The sequence below is a fragment of the Protomyctophum parallelum genome (assembly GCF_964188405.1).
Source record: "Protomyctophum parallelum genome assembly, chromosome: 15".
In the NCBI taxonomy this organism is placed as follows: domain Eukaryota; kingdom Metazoa; phylum Chordata; class Actinopteri; order Myctophiformes; family Myctophidae; genus Protomyctophum; species Protomyctophum parallelum.
The window spans coordinates 22,235,593-22,252,775 of NC_139710.1; the positions used below are offsets into that span (position 1 = coordinate 22,235,593).

General features: G+C 40.9%; 1 protein-coding gene across 1 annotated transcript; it reads right to left on the reverse strand.

The window, feature by feature from the left end:
- Nucleotides 1-9,045: 9,045 nt before the first annotated feature.
- Nucleotides 9,046-16,533, reverse strand: psat1 (phosphoserine aminotransferase 1). Its single transcript, XM_083783215.1, has 9 exons — nucleotides 16,359-16,533; nucleotides 14,710-14,770; nucleotides 14,218-14,287; nucleotides 13,411-13,616; nucleotides 12,410-12,582; nucleotides 11,624-11,793; nucleotides 11,157-11,285; nucleotides 10,831-10,968; nucleotides 9,046-9,467 (listed from the first exon to the last, which is right to left on the reverse strand). Exons 1-9 carry the CDS (start codon nucleotides 16,413-16,415, stop codon nucleotides 9,365-9,367), a joined length of 1,107 nt encoding a protein of 368 aa, XP_083639341.1. The 5' UTR covers nucleotides 16,416-16,533; the 3' UTR covers nucleotides 9,046-9,364.
- Nucleotides 16,534-17,183: the final 650 nt, after the last annotated feature.

Here is a 17,183-nt window from a genome sequence, read left to right on the forward strand (position 1 = left end):
CCCAGCTCTACTCCGGCCATTCGTTCCGCATCGGCGCAGCCACCACCGCGTCTAGACGAGGCATCTCGGACCACCTCATCCGTATCCTCGGCCACTGGTCCTCCCAGGCCTACAAGTCCTACATCAGGACCAACATCACGGATGTCCAAAACCCCCATCTCCACCTAGGCCGCCTATAAACCTTCTCCCCATTCTCGAGATACTCACTCGCTCCCTTCCTCCAGTCCCGCACTCGTCTTCCAGCCAGCTCTTTTTTGGGGCAGTTCCGGAGCAGAGACGCCCGCTCTCCGAGCGTGCTTACACGGCGTCCTCTCCCGAGACTACACCCCCATCCTGAGTCTCACCCATCCCGGGTTCCCCCCCCTCCCCCCTTTCATCATTCAATTTACCAATAAATGGTTGAACTTGAGCGAAGGTGTGGTCTCTTACTAAGTGAATGCACTTCTGCAATACCTTTCAGAACTCAGTTCCTATGGCACCACAGGCATGCATTAATGACAATAAAGAACACCCTCTTCTGTTATATCGCTTAATCTACAGAGGCGCCGTCTCAAGCGAACTTGAGCCACGAGACACACCATTGCCGTTTTGAACGTTGCTAGGTTCGCTTAGCCGACTCATCCCCATTTGAGTTGCCGCCCGATAGGCACAGAATAGTAAATCATGTTCTGGCAAGAGCGTTTTCCCCGACTGCCACTCAAAGTGGCTACTGGCCAATCGCAGTGTGTCCTTGGACGAGTGCTCTGGCCAATCACAGCATGTTCTTACACGAAGGCGATTCCGCACTCGCGTGTTCGCTTAGCCTACTCAGCCCCGTTCGAGTTGCAACATAATAGCACAGAATAGTAAATCGTGTTTTTGCGAGGCGTTTTGCCCCGACTGCCACTCAAAGTGGCTACTGGCCAATCACAGCGCATGCTTACTCAAACGCAAAGGTGATTTCACACTCACATAAGCGAGACATGCACGCTCAATCGCTCATAGTCATAATACTCAAATAACCGGGGTTACGCTTGTAACCTAAGGTTTTCCACACCTCAACAACAAATTCAATTAAATTCAATTCAATTTTATTAAAGTGTCAAATCACAACAAGTTGTCTCAAGACACTTTACAACCAACACAAATCCACCCAGAGCAAGCAATATTGCGACAATGGTAACGAAAAACTCCCCTTTAGGAAGAAACGTCATGCAGAACCCAGTCATGTAGCTAAGCCTTGTGGCCTATTTGAAATAGCCTACCTGTACCATGGCCACGAATGTTCAACACACTTCGACAACGCACTTCAACAATGATTCCTCACAGTCTCTGCAATGAGCGGCAGCTGTAGCAAAATGACAACAGAGCACTCAAATCAATGGCACTCCGCCGCTAATGAATGACACGGAAACGGCTTGTTGCTCTTTGGTTTAGATAAATACTCAGACAAGTGAAGGGCTTTAATTATCCCCTGCTTGTTTGTGCTCACGTGGCGGCAGTGCGCTGCTGCTACACTCAAGATGCCTGCCGGATGAGATGAGCTAATTAAGAGTGATTCTCCCCACTCCGTAGTCATTAATAACATAACAGCAATTAAGACGAGCTGGTGGAACACGGCACATTTGGCGCTAACAAGATTAGCCTTGCGGAGCCATGAGTTTAGGAGAGACAGAGGGAGGGGGGGGGGGGGGGGATCGAGATAGAGATGCATTGAGAGAAAGGAATCCTTTAGACCCAAATGAGTAATGACCTTGACCTTGGGAGAAGAACCCATATAGTTGCAGTAATGGGACGTCGGCATTATGGGCAGGCCCCCTTGGGAGCCTACTTGATGATTGATTGGAAAATGTATTCACAGTTTGTACAGTGAATACATACAGTACAAAAGTACAGGTCTATACAAAATCTGCTACGACGATTAAACCAGAAAGAGCACTAAGACTTGTTTACGGGGTCCTCCATTTTCAATCCATGAGATTCAGTCATTGTTTCCAATCGTAAGGCAAGTTTATAGGTGATAAGAGTGATGATAGAAGACAAATGTGAGGCATTACGGTAACAATGACATTGACCTTTGACCTTGGCCGCAGATTAGAATTCTGAATCACAAACAAGTGAATCCCATTGGTTCACTGATCGTATCTGACAATAAGGGAAATATAAAAATGCTAATTTGCATTAAGAATACATTAAGATTTAAGTTAATGTTTTGCGACGTGCTGGGCGGTGTGAATTGATTGCTTGATTGAATACTTTATTACTCAGATATGTAAACAGTACAAGCCGGGTACAGTCAACGTCCTGAGGACTTGTTTCCATGTGTATTCAATTTATCAGCATAAAACAATCACACAATATAGGGTAGAATAGGGAAAACTGTTGGCAGTGAATGTATTTACCTCCCCTTGTACCCCTTGTTACCTCCTGATAGATGGATTTCAGGCCTGTTTTAGTTTAGAAAGAAACCCATGTTTGTTCTATAAATAGGTTGTACCCGATCATTGTCACTCCCTCAGTATTGTGCATGACTGGGTGTCACTCACTTTGGAGCAGTAGTTAATAGTCAGGTATGAGGGTATTGAGGGCTGGAGCTTCATAGTTGGTTATTCAATTAATGTCTGGAAAACAGGGATTTCAGGATGCCTACATTCCTACGCTATGCGTTATTTATCATTGCACAGACTTGTGTTTGTTGGAGAGAGTGTACGTTCTGTCCTGGACATACAGGTTTGATTGATTGATTGAAATATGTATTAACAGTTTGCAGAATTACAGTACATTTCAGCACGAACTCAATACAAAGACTGTTAACTGTGAGCGGACGACCCAATAAAGCATTACACTTGTTTACAACAGGGTCCACCATGTACAAATAGACACTTCTATATAGCCAACGAACAGAAATTCATCATAAAGGAGTAAAAAAGGGAAAATAAACATATAGTGAGGGGAAAAGGGGGTGAGTGGTGGTGGGGGGGGGAAATTCAGATTTTACGGGGGCCAGTTTCGAATTGCAGCCGTCCGTAGGTGCCCTTTGAGAGCCGTTTTGAAGGAGTCAAGGGATTCGCATGTCTTAATGACTGTTGGTAGGGCGTTCCACATTTTGGTGGCATAGGAGCGAAAATAATTTAGTTCCTTGTTTGTGCCGAATCTGGGTTGCACATGGTTTGTTGCACTCCCTCTGGTGTTGTGGGTGTGGACTTCGTTAACATTAAGGAAGTATTTAGACAGGTAGATGGTGATACCGTTCTACCATGAATTCGGCCTGCGAGTCATCCAGCTCATCTCTGTTGGAGCAGCTTTAGAATTTAGATGTTTGCATATCAGCCAAAAGTGCACTTCTCCGTACGTTGTCTTTTCTGCACAACAATTCCAGCTCACCTCCCCCGCTTGAAACCCTATTAGACGACCCAAAAGTGTTTGTGAAACCACCAACTCTACATCCTGAGCCCTCCCACCAGCACACTTGCTGAGCACGCTTTTATGCCCAAACTGTGCAGGCCATCCCGCGTTTATACCACGCTGGGCCAAACCATGCTCAAAATGGAAACGCAATTGGGTTGGTTGAACACAACAACTGTGTTCAAACGTTCTGTGGTACAGTGGAAAAGAGATTTCACACTCACACACACACACACACACACACACACACACACACACATTACATGGAATGTAATGACCAAAAAAGGTGAATTAGTGACATCTCTGAGTAATAACAAGCGATGCAATCTCTTACCAGTGATCCAGCTGTGTAACATGTCATAAGTAATGATGTTGCTGTTGAGACAGCCTAAGTACAAATATAATTTATGAAAAGCTACTACAGTGAAGTCGGTTCACAGAAGTTGTTGTGGGCTCAGGGGATTATCATGACCATTTGAGTGGGCAAAACCTTACATATACTAAATTATACTAAATTGTTTATAGGGTCAATATAAGTAAAATAATATAGCATTTCCATATGAGTATCTTTTTATATTTTTCCAAAAAGAATACAAACAGCCAATAGCATATTACAAAATTATCCCCCTCACTGGGGAAAATTCGGGGAGGAGGAACGGGCAAGCACCGGGGTGAGTTGTCCAGTATTCAAACTAACCACTTGAACGATACCCCAGCATCCCTAGTCTGGGTGTATCATTTCATCAGATTTACAAGCTCACAACGCATTTTTAGCAAAAAGATTTTGTTATATGCGGAAAAAAGTACAGAACGCAACTCAAGGCCATTTCAGTAAGACTACAGGGTTTAAGTAGTTAATGCTTCACTGTGCAAGGATGTTACCATTCATCAAATTGAACCAGATTGAGTCCTCCATCATCGCATCTCATCATTGCGGAAGGGGCTATGATGCGAGGAAATGACAGGAGTGAGGGTCACATGGATGGAATAAATGAGAATCAGAATTTGGCCCATCTCACTTTAAGGCACATCTCATCTGAAAGGATGATTGTTCTACAATTGGCTACTTTGTTGTTAGACCAACCAGCCAATGCTGTAACTTCCTCAGTAACTCATTTGTGTTTCTAGAGCTGGCCCAACTCTTGTGGTCCAGCCAAAAAGATGAAAAAGAAATGGAGCCAGTGGAACAAATTAAGCATGAGACATGACGTAAGCAAGTAAACATATGTTTTACAGTGAGTGAGCTGACAGAACAGAGAAAGACGTGGGCTGAGGAAGAAGAGATTAGAATACAGAATTCCTGCACTGGATACAAACAGAAACTATTCTTTTCTCTTTTATGCATGACTCACGTTCAAGTTCAACCAATATAAATGAGACATTTGCAAAGGACATTCAATTACATGAGCTCACAGAATGACATACTGTAGGCAAGGGAGAGATTGTACCTCTGTGAGATCTGTCTCTTGACAAGACTCAATCAGCTGCACTAAAGCCCGCCTCAGCTCCCTCTGCCTCTGTCACCCTACTTTTGTGTCGACTAATCTCCACTGTAGGATGTAGAGGAGCCATTTGATATTGTCTTCCCTGGTGTTTTTCATTATCGCCGTCTTACCACGGTCTGCTGGTGGCATTACCTTGACATTAGTGGGCTTGACAGGATGAGGATCACCCCACAATCCTGTCACAGCCTCCCATCTCTGCAGCAACCTTACTAACGTTCCAAAGTCCCTTGGCCATTTTGTTTTCCACCTAAATTTTTTCCACCTTCCTTCCTTCAACAGGGCAATTATTCTAGCTAGGTCTGAAAAATGTGAGTGTTTAACCTGTTTGCTCCCCACTGTCGGAAGCAGTTGTATTTATTCATCAAGTAGAGAACTTACATTAGGTCTCATCTTTGTGATAGTTGCATCCATTTTCCATAGCTTGCTCAGTTAAAAGGGCATTTTATCATTGTCAAATGCATTATTTGGATTAAATTGCATATTATTCACTATATTGATTGATTGATAGACTGTGCACACCATGGATACCCACTGTTAAGGGCTATAGCTGACACTGCAACATCTGTATCATATTCACGGTTGCATACTGTCCATTTATCCATTGGCAATAGGATACTATTTATACTTTTATGCATATATTCACTGGTGATAGATAGTACATTTATATAGTATACTTATTGATAAAACATACTGTACATGAATTAATTCAGATCATGTGCAGATGTGTTTTTACGATAGCCACTCTTATGTCCAGCTTTTGGTGCATGTGCACAACCTTGGTCCTACACAAACATTAAATACATTTTGAGTGTTGTAAACACAAACGTTGCGTAACACAAACATTGAAGACGAAGGTGAGGACGCAAATTATGATTGGCCGGAATGAGATGTATGATGATGTACGATAAGATCGCCCTCTCACTCACTTCACACGGGTGTGATTTTATTATCTTCTCATTCTACCTCTGCTCTACTCTACTGCTGTTGATACTACACCTCCTGAATATCCCCATGGAGTTTGATAAAGGTTTATGTCATCTTATCCTATTTTATTGACAAAAACAAGAGAACGGACTATAACACATAATAAAGTACAAGGAATAGAGAAAAACTGAACCGAAAAATAAAAGCTAGAAAGCACCACTTTGGGTGCATCACTTTATCCATTGATTTTTAAGTACTTATTCCTTCACTCCCAAAATGACTTTATTTTTGATCAATTACATACCCCTTAATCCTTAAATTCATGGAGATGTCTTTGATTTTGTCGCATTCCAGAGCCAATAATTTTATGATAATATGGTCATGCAGTAGGTCAATAGGAGACTATTTGAGCCTCCAATAATCTATTGACTCTTTGAGTCTCCTACCAATATTATTGGCTCAGAAATGTGACAAACTAAAATGTTTTGGCTTCACGGGTTGTGTAATTGATGGAAAATTAAAAATTTATTTTTTGGGGGGTGAACTACTCCTATAAAATGCAGTTCCACATCAATTTTATGAATAGGAGACCCTGAAGATGAGGGGAAGGTAAACTCTGAGGGGCCCCTCTTGCTAGTCTATAATAATCCGATTTATGCCAATTCCTTGGTGTTTTAGTAATTTTAGATCAACTTTTAATTTATTGAGTTTATTTGCGTGATTTAGTCTTATGGGCTATTATGTCCCCATAATAAACCCCATTCAGAATAACCAAAATTGGTTTCCGAGCCAAATTGGATATGTCATTTGAAAAAAATTGAGATCTTTTTGAGGACTTTGCTGCTAGACTACTACATTTCGTGGTCTAGTGAGATCCGTCAGACAGAGTGAGAAATAACTGGAGGATATATCCCTGTTGGAGGGAGCCAAAGTTCATGGTTAAGTAAGTGTAAGAGTGTTCCAATTACCTTCTTACTGCTGAGGAGATGATAAAGACTTTTCCCCTAAAACCAAAGTGACCTTGCACCAATAGTGGCTGTCATATAGATGGGTGAGAAAGCTAACAAAGATTCCTATATGGAGACATGAGCGAAACACAGAAAAGGATTAACTCAGACAGAAAGCTATTTAATTCCAGTCGGTCACTTAAACATCATGGCTTCCCATTTGTGTTAGCATGACTTTACATTCATCTTAAATGACCATCTTGATGACCACTGTATACAACAGTGCATCATCAGTGCCCCTCAAAAATAAAATATGTCTGTACATTTAAAATAAACTAATGATCTACTGTATGAAGGAACTTAGCTAAGCAACGATTAACCTTTTTGTAAACTGATTTTTTCTTTATTAATGACCTTTTTCACCTTTTCATTACACAAATATCCCAATTTCCTCCCTGTATGTCACTGCTGACCCCTACTGGCTGGTCTTGGAGAGGCTGCCACTATAACCTCATACAGTAATCAGTAATGTAAGGACCACTGATTGGAGGATTCTGTATGCCCACTTCTTACATTTATTTTTGAGGGCCCCTCCTATATACAGGTTTAATGTTTGTTTTAAAACCGCCATTGACAATGAAGGGAGAATTTACGTCATATTGTCACTCATTACATCATATTGTCTCTTTATTGTTAATGGCATTTAATGTTTGTGTTGGCACAGTTTGTTTCACGTCACCATTACATCACCTAATCAACATGGGTTAGACTTTAATATATTAGTGTGATTTTTAAATTCAAGAGAGTCCAAGGAGTGGGACATAGGCTACCTAAAACATGCAGTAGGCTACTGACTTGATTTGGTAAAGAAATATAATGAATAAGGTCCCATCTTTAAATAATAAAGCATTGAAAGGGAGAGGAAATTTCCTTGAAAATTCCTTTTGTCCCTTTTCTGCATGCCAATGTTTTTGCTTTATTTCTCGTTGTCATTGCTCCTGTGTGCCTGTTTGAACTTGATTGTTTTATATTGTTGGTCACTGTAAAGGACTTTGTAACATGTTTTGCTTTACTTAGTCAAGTGACTTCACCCCACCTCTTTATAACCCGCATCCTTTTCCCCCCAACCTGTACATTTATTTTCATTATTTGTTGTGATTATTTAAATTTTGTTGTCATCTTTCGTGTCATGATTATGAATTGAATACCGAGGATCTGAATGGAAACAAGACCGCAAGTACTTTTTCTGTGATATGCTTTTAGACTAAGTGTTTGACTGTACTCTGTACCGTTTACATTTTTACCTAATAAAGTAATCAATCAATTCCTTTCCATGTTGTCTTTGTAAATACTAAACGCTTTTGATGTCTTGAATGAGACAGCCAAGGACTGGTGAACAGTACACTGGAGAACAGCTGAACTAACAATTAACCCATTTTGGGGGGGGAACCCCTTTTGGTGTTAGCATTATGTTATGCGTTAGCTATTGAAAAATAGCAGATCTACAAGCTCATAGCGCACCACTCTATGAGCTTGTAGGTCTGCTATTTTTGAAGGAAAGGAACATGCGCAATGGGCTTTATGCAGCCAACACTTCCGCGTTCAGCTTCCTTGGTCTGCAACTGCGCATGTTTCTTTCCTTCCATGGAGCACCATGTGAGCAACATGGCGTCGCCCGTACGGTCTTCGCTTCTTGTCCTCTTTAGACAGTCCTTGGGATTAATCAGGAAGAACATGCTGTGTGCTGCGGTGCACGTACATGTGCGTACGTACGTGACATGTGTGCAGTCATGTGGCTGCACTGAAGCCCACAGTGAAAAAACAAATAACTTGAAAGTGCAATGGGGGGATAAGCGATTCACATCTTCAAAAAAACATGCTATTGCTAGCAAACATACCCCACCCCTTTTTGATGAGGGGGGAGGGGCAGAACACCACCAGCAATCAAACACAAATGTTTGATCAAACCATGTGACTCCCATTGGAAAAGCGTTGTGGACTGGTGGCCCAAAAAAACGATCAAACATTTGCTTGATTGGTGTTTGGTACATGTGAATGAGGCCTCAGTATTCACCTTTGATCATTAAGTTGTATGGCCGGTTACACACCGCCATTCAGAAACACCGCCATTCAGAACCCTAACCCTAACACTAACCCTAACCGGGTTTCTGAATGGCGGTGTTTCGGAATGGGGGTCTGTTCCCTGTAAGGCCATGTGTTGTGAATTATGTATGATTATACAGTGTTTTGAGTCACAGTGACAACTGAGAAATAAGTGCACAATGTACTACTAAGTTCGATTTTATTGGAATGTAAATATACTTTAAACCGGTAAAACAATCTATGTACATTAAAGCGACATTAGTCAACAAATACAGTTCCTTCTACATCAAATTAACATTACTGATCATGTAGTGGTTAATTATTTAGTAGCTAATTTATTGAATAAAGTGTAAACATCTTAGTAGATCCAACATGGATCCTAAACTAGACAAACCAGAAACTACTTGTGACAGTTTCACAGTATGATAGACCAAGTAGACAGACCTTTACGGGAAAATGCAGGTGTTGTAGTGCAACAAAACATGTTAGCATGGTCTGGGTTTACTGGTGCTCCTTAAGGAATTCTTTCATGTATATGGCCAAGGCTCGGGCATCATCCACTGTAACAGCATTGTACAGAGATGCACGAATTCCCCCACACGACCTGTAGGTGGAGACGGACTCTTTCACTCTGACTGCTTTGTAACAAAACAATGCAAAACAAATTTGTATTCAGCAGCAGTCTTATAAACAAAACACCAAAACCAGCTGATGAATGCAAAACTCAGACTCAAATGATTGTAAAACATGGACTAGTTGTGGCAATTCTACCTCTATTGTTATTTTGAAAATATTTAGTGTAAAATACACTTACGCAAACCTACACTAACACTGAAGTTAAGAAGGGGTAAATTATACGTCAACTCTAAGCATACTGTACATATGTACATTACTCATTGTAACATTACCAGCCTATTCCCATAACTTTAGCTGCAGGAGATAGCTGGAAAGAAACAATAAGCATAATTGCCACAGTACAACCTCACCGATCATTTTTCAGATGGTTCCCTAAATAAAAGCACTGGGTCGGGACCCATTTGTGGATCGTGGAGACATTTTTATGGGTCACTCTTATTTTTTTGTTTCCTAGATTAGTTTCAATTAATATGATAAAATAAAAAGAAAGAATAAAGCTTCCCTAAAAAAGGAAGTAATTCATGAATAAATAAAAGAAAAATCTAAGAAATTCCATACGTTTGAAAACAAATGTTTAAGAAGTAGTGAATGTAGGTGATCTACACGCTCTCATGTGAGCTTGTAGATCTGATATTTTCACTGTTTAGGTCCCTGGCAAACATCTAATTTCTCTTTTGGTTCACAGGCTAAAACGTTTGGTAACCACTGTCCTACAGTATGTGTGTATCGAAATGTTGAACAAACAACATTAACAGTTTCCGTGCTTTGAATGGATTACTCCAGGTTATTGTCGCTGCCATATCGGACATACGCGCCTTTTGTTTTATGTGTTTAATCCGCCGTAATGTAAACAAAAAAAAGAAAATCCGTCATCGCCGCGGAGAAAGAGAGAAGATGCATCTGTTTTGAGATGAAACAGGAAATCGTCACATGCTGTGGGCTGCTAGGGCTTCTGGGAAATTGAGGCCAATGTAAACGAATGGGGTTCAACGCCTCATGGAGGAGGGTCCTGTGCTGCGTCTTCCGGGTGTACCAAGATGACGGGTGGTACGATCGTTCATAACAGACAGAGGAAGCTTTTTTCGCTCGATTTTCGCAGATTAAAAGCCCAAATAATTCAGCGTATGCTCTAAAGGTAATACAACAATCTCGGCAGTGAAGGGGGGTTGATTAAAAGTCTGATAAATCGTTTTCCGCAGTCAAACTGTTAAACAGGTGGAGCGGTGTGACTTTATTCTTTTTTTCATAGTTTATCTATTCGCCATTTGTCCAACACCTAAACTCTGAGTAGGACAATCAAACTTTTCCCGTGTGCAAGTTGTAACCCTCACCTGTGTCCTTTCAAAGAGATCATGCCACGTTTGGACGCGCCATCCAGGAACTTTTTTTCCAATGCCTCGTCCCCATCTTTCTTCCCCACACGAAAAGGCACGTTCATGCGGCTCTGACATGCCATGTCAACTGGACACCTGTGTAAAAAGGTTCAGCAAGCAACCATCGTTTGTTGCTTGTGGCATTCAATTTAAATCATTATCACTGCAAAATAAATTCAAAAATGTCTCAAAATTCATGAAGGTTGCTAGCTTTCTTTGACCCATCGCTAGCACAGTGATGAATCTAATATGTTGCTGTATTAAGGAAGGCATCCGATATTTACACATAGAATCCATTGGAAGCGTTGATGATGTCGTAAATCAAAGAGGACTTCTGCTTGTTGAGGGCCTCCATGGCAGCTGTTCCTCCATTGTTCTTGATCCACTCCAGGACCAGGCCCATGATGTAGATACTGATCAACAAACACAGAAACATGAAACAAATGCCACTTTTCCAGTAAAACCATGCATGTCGTTTCCCCCCCTTTATATTTTTTATTTTATTTTACCGTATATAGTTGTTTGTGTTTAGTTACCCAATTTTCAAACCATTGAAATCTAGAAAAGCCATTACATTATTAAAAAAAAAACATGCATGGGCTTCAATCAGTACATTTCCTGAATAACGTACTTTTTGGTAAATGCATGAGTTTGCAACAATACACAAACGTGTAAATCAAAACGAGGTAATATATGCTTCAATAGCAATGAATGTAAAGATGCTAACAAAAAGATAGCAGCCCATGGGTACCTGAAACAAGGGGGTGTGTTGTACAGCGAGTTGGTCTCAGCTTGCACCTTGTAGTCCAGGACAATGGGGCACTCTTTCAGTGAATGGCCTAACAAATCTTCTCTTACGATGACCACGGTTACACCAGCACAGCCCACATTCTTCTGAGCACCAGCGAAAATCAGCCCATACTATAAAAGAGTGTAAGGACACGCACCTTAATGATTAATAATAAATGGAAGGATCATTATATAAGCTTATATAAGCATGTTATGAGTTAACCCATTCTGACCTGAGACCAGATTCTAACGCACAGAAGAATGGTGGTTCTTCAACACATTTTGACCTGAGATCAGATTAAAAAAATGTCTTCTAATTCCTGACAGTTTTCAAAAAATTGCAGACCTACAAGCTCATAGCGCGCCACTTGGTGGCGCTCTGAGCTTGTAGATCAGCTATTTTTCAATAGCTAAAGCATAACACAATGCTAACACCAAAAGGGGTTCCCGCCCAAAATGGGTAAATAAAATCTTCACAATTAACCCATTGTGAATTCAAACAACAAAAGCACAGACCAGCTGACCTTGTGAACTCATGTGTAAACTAAAGGACACCAAACTTTATTTTGGCCCCATAATGCAATTATAATCCATTGTGGTAAAGTAAAAAAAGAAAAAAGCTTAATCTTGCGTTTGATTATGACCTTTTGAACCAAAAGTTAACCTCCACGAGCCAATAAACATCTTTACAGACAGCTTTCCCTTGGCTATACATAATATGTTCACTGCCATTCTAATCTCAACTCACCTTCGACACATCCACCGGCCGGGAAAGGAAGTTGGAGGACATGTCGCTGACTAGAACAACTCCTTTTGTGTCAGGGACAAAGTTGTATTCCACCCCATGGATAGTCTCATTACAGCAGTAGTACACATAGGAGGCTGTGGGGTTCAGAGTCCAACTGCTTGGGTCAGGGATCTCTGAGTGAACAGCAGCACAATGGTCACACAACAAAACAATGGCTATTATCTTGCTTTAGTTAAATGCTCTTCTGATGCCATATTTTACCCCATATCCCTGCTAACATTTCTGCTTCGTCTTATCCTTTTAAATGAACTCAAGTCACTCCTCATGCTAAATGCTAACCATAAAAAAGAGACTCTTACTAAAAAGAGAACTCGAGATCTTTTTTCTGGTATACTTTTGTAGTCCAGCTCTGATGATGTCCATGTGCTAATGGTCTTTTTCTGAAAATGTCCAACTTGATTAATTTTAATGCTTTAGTATTGGTTAAATATTCATAAAACCCACAGACAGGCGTCCTTTGGGCATGTGAAAGCTTTCAAAGAAAGAAAAAACCCCACAGAGAATTGCATACATTTGTGAGTCGTACGATGAGGTGTCGAGATTAATGAAAAAACATAAAGATGAAATATGGAGATACACTATATGGAGATTGGCTATTTTCGCTAATTGGGGGGGTTATGTGAGTCAGTCACTGATGTCCTGTACACACAAGGACGTCAATAGGCTGCACGTGGATGCCATTTTGTTTCAATCAGAGACTGCCTGAAGGTAATTTAGGTACTTCATGCTTTCAAAGAATGTCTCGTCTCACACAAGCCCAAGTAGCCAAAGTGCTAAAATACTGCTCTTGGAACTATGTTACCACAATAGTTACATTTACCTAAACTGTAAGCTTGCAATAGCAGTCTGTGGCAAACAAATTCCCAAAATCCTCCTGTAACATTAAACTTTATACACCGATGTGCAGTACAGTATATAAACCCACAGATACATAGACTTACTGGTGTAGCTGTCCTGCTTAGGGTGGACAATGTTAATCTTGCCATATTTCTCAGCTTCTTTCGCCGCTTTGGATGACCAGGTGCCGGTCACAATGTAATCAGCACACTTGTCCTCCTTCAGGCCAATCAGGTTGAAGGGAACAGCACTGAACTGTGCAGATCCGCCTCCTTGCAAAAACAGTACCTTATAGTTGGCTGGGATGTTCCTGTGTGCATAAAACAATACTATTAATAAGTGATTGTGCAGCATGTTAATAATAAACATTGTTAATTGTATCAGTTTTGGCACATCCGAAAATGGCCGTCTGTGAACCCGAGGTGAACCATGCAAGATGAAGACTAATCTTGCATAGACAAATGACCAGAGATCTCCACCTACTGATACGTCTGGTGACATTAAATGTAGTGGCTAGAGCGGTGAGTATGGCCACTGACGCTAACAAACCTACGGCAACACCCACTGCTTTGAAAACAAATATCACTGTCCCAATATGAAGGGCAGCCCTGAAGTCTTTGCATTGGTTCAGGTGTTTGTTTCTAACTCCCAAAATGTACCCACCCCGGTTTAGCCCCTACATTGAATTTAGACGTGACAATTTCACAGATCATCTGGTTTAGGCAAGATTAGATCAGAAACGCCAACAAGTTGACAAGAAAATCAGTCTGGAATGTGGGCAGACTACGTACAATCTGTATTATAGGCCTACTTAGTTCCACGCTTAGGGCACAAGTGGTTAATGTGCATCAGATCAAACAGAGAACATGGATTATTGTAACAGTTTTTAAAATAACAAATGAAATACTCACAGCAACTCTCTCAGAAGGTTTTCTGTTGTGTTCAGAATTTTGTTGAAGTCTGATGATCTGTGACTCATCTCTGTATTGTACAAAATTAATGATATTTCATTTTTAATAAACTATGGTTTCATTTCTCCTTTTACAGTAGCATCAATCTTTCATTTAATGTACCTATGGATGTAGTTAAATGCCACCAATAAGCCATTGGGGAGTTTTTTATTATTATTATTATTTTCACCCAACAGTGTCAACCTGTGAAATCTGTAGCCTACATTGCTGACAGAAACAAGAACATTTCTTCAACATTTCTCAACAGTCGAATAAATATAGCTCTGGACAGGAAAATATGTTTCCAAGCACATGCTGATGAGATATTGAATGTAAGGCAAAGCACATTACAATACATGCACATTACAATACATTGCGTGAATTGATACACTTATTGATAATCAATAAGCTACACCAGTACTCGTCTTGAACATGTCTCTAGAAAATAATTACCAAGAACACTAATCCCAATTCCACTGTAGTTGATGAGTTCCTTCTGCGCTTGCAGCAGCACCTGCAATTACAGAGGCCTGTTAACTTAGTTAATTAGGCTATTGCAATTACACAATTTACTCTACTGTGTATACTATTATTTAGTAACATTCTAAACAATGAATGAAGTGGATGGTACATTGCCACAGGGAACAGGAGTGACAGCACGATACAGGAAGAGTGGGCACTTCAATGGAACATTTTTCAAAAATGTAAAAGAAAGAAAAGAAAAAGAAAGACTTTGGAAAATGGTCTGAAGTAATGTTAAGTATACACTTGAAAATGCATGGCACATCACTATCAGCATTTACCCTTCAACTTATTGTTTATACAGATAATGACATATAGAAATATATGATATAGCGCCCAATCTTCTGGTTACCAACACAATTACTACAATCACTCTTATTGTATGTAATGATATTTAAAAGGACTATCTATATTCTATAGCATGTAGCAACCGTACACTGGGGCTGTGGGTAAAGCACCGGTACCAACACAAACAGTGAAAACACCTAAATACTGTGTTTCTGCAATACCACCACACTACTAGTGGCTGATACTGGTACTAAATGATGGGTAAAATCGTTTTGTTTGTTTCATTATCGGAGTACTTATTCCACCACTGTGTGAATGTTTGACACTCACTGACATTCTGACAGGCAATTTAGGGTGACCAGATCCAAACTGTTCATTTGAGGGACACAATTATCACGTGTGTGGGACAGGGCGGGGTAGTTGCTAATGCTATTGAATGCTTTGATGCCATATAATTCCTGGCGTCTCACATTTTATTTAAAAATGCTAATTCTGGTCATGGGTGGTATGGCCGACATGGTGCTGTAGCCTAGGATATTTCTCATATTATTTCGGATAATTTCACAGGAAAAGAGACAATGAGAGAGCTTTACAACAGAAAGCCAATACTACAAAGGCTTTTTAACACTGGTGCCTGGCAGTCACAAATCTCACAATGTGGGACAGGGTCTCAATTTGTGGGACGCCTGAAAGGTCTTGGAAATGAGGGACTGTCCTAGCCTGGTGAGGACTGTCCCACGCAAAGGGGGACATCTGGTCACCCACAGGCATAGTTGAAAGCGTTTTATCCTGCCATCTAGAGGGTGCATCTAGCGAGCACAAAAGCACATTTTCCACATGAATGAATGAGGCTGATGCAACTCAACACACTGTTTCAGCAAATCTGGAGTTGCAAAGCCGACACTGCTTTTGCATGACATGTCACTTCACATCATATCACAGAAATAAAAGCACAAAAATACAATTTGCAAAGCCTATAAACTTGTAGAAGTCAACTTTCGATATTATGTCGAATACTCTTTTGGTAAACATTTGTTACTTTGTAGTTTGTACGTCATCTCACTGTTTTTATCGTACGAAAAGCAGACAAAGCATGATAAATATCAAATAGAATTTTCCGCACAAGGATGGATCTGCAAAAAAAACATCTATTGGCTTTAAACATAGTAGGTTCATCAATGATTTACGGAAATACAGTCGCACTGAAAAGTGAAAACGTCCACATGTGCAACACTTGTAGTTGCCTTTCCTCCATCCAACTACTATTCACCATGATAAAGTTAGGAGCTTACGGATTGCGGTAGTTTTGCAGGTCCAGCGCCAAAGTTGATGGTTTGTTTCTGCTCCATGGTGACAATGGTTCGTTTTCTAGTTTTCAGTAAGGTCGATATTGCTGCTGTTCGACTTCGTGGTGCGAAAACTGCGAATGACTCAGATTTCTCAAAATCGCTTTCACTGTAATTTAATGTTGTGTGTGCGGAGGTAGCCGAGAGAGTTAAGGAGGAACCCCATTTCTCAGCCTACTGCATCTGATTGGCCAATGTCTCCAGTGTCAAGACAGTCTGTTTACATTGTTCATTGGTGGAGGACGGCTATGATTGGCCCACGCCATAATGTGATGAGAGAGAGAGAGAGAGAGAGAGAGAGAGAGAGGCGTGCGTGCGTGGCTGCGTGCGTGTGTGTGTGTGTGTGTGTGTGTGTGTGTGTGTGTGTGTGTGTGTGTGTGTGTGTGTGTGTGTGTGTGTGTGTGTGTGTGAGAGAGAGATAGACACAGACAGACAGACAGACTGATTTTTGGGTTGTTATTCAGTCATGTCCCTCGTTCTCCCTCATCCAACACTGCATATCTTTTGATTAGATTGTACGTCCGTCCGTCCGTCCGTCCGTCCGTCCGTCCGTCCGTCTGTGTGTGTCTGTGTTGGCTCTGTATCCTATTCCTACAACACCCCACCCCTACAGCATATACATTACCTTACCTGTATGTATGTCATTATATCCACTCACATGCTGTACATTTACCTGTGTGTGTGTGTGTGTGTGTGTGTGTGTGTGTGTGTGTGTGTGTGTGTGTGTGTGTGTGTGTGTGTGTGCGCGTGTGTGTACTCCGTGTAGTGCTC

Bases quoted from the DNA above. Each gene is read 5' to 3' on its own strand.
- psat1 (XM_083783215.1), bottom strand. From the start codon at position 16,415: ATGGAGCAGAAACAAACCATCAACTTTGGCGCTGGACCTGCAAAACTA. The intron at 13,617-14,217 runs GTGAGTATTTCA...TTATGCACACAG, and splicing joins AACCTTCTGAGAGAGTTGCT to GAACATCCCAGCCAACTATA. The intron at 9,468-10,830 runs GTGAGGGTTACA...CTCCACCTACAG, and splicing joins ATCTCTTTGAAAGGACACAG to GTCGTGTGGGGGAATTCGTG.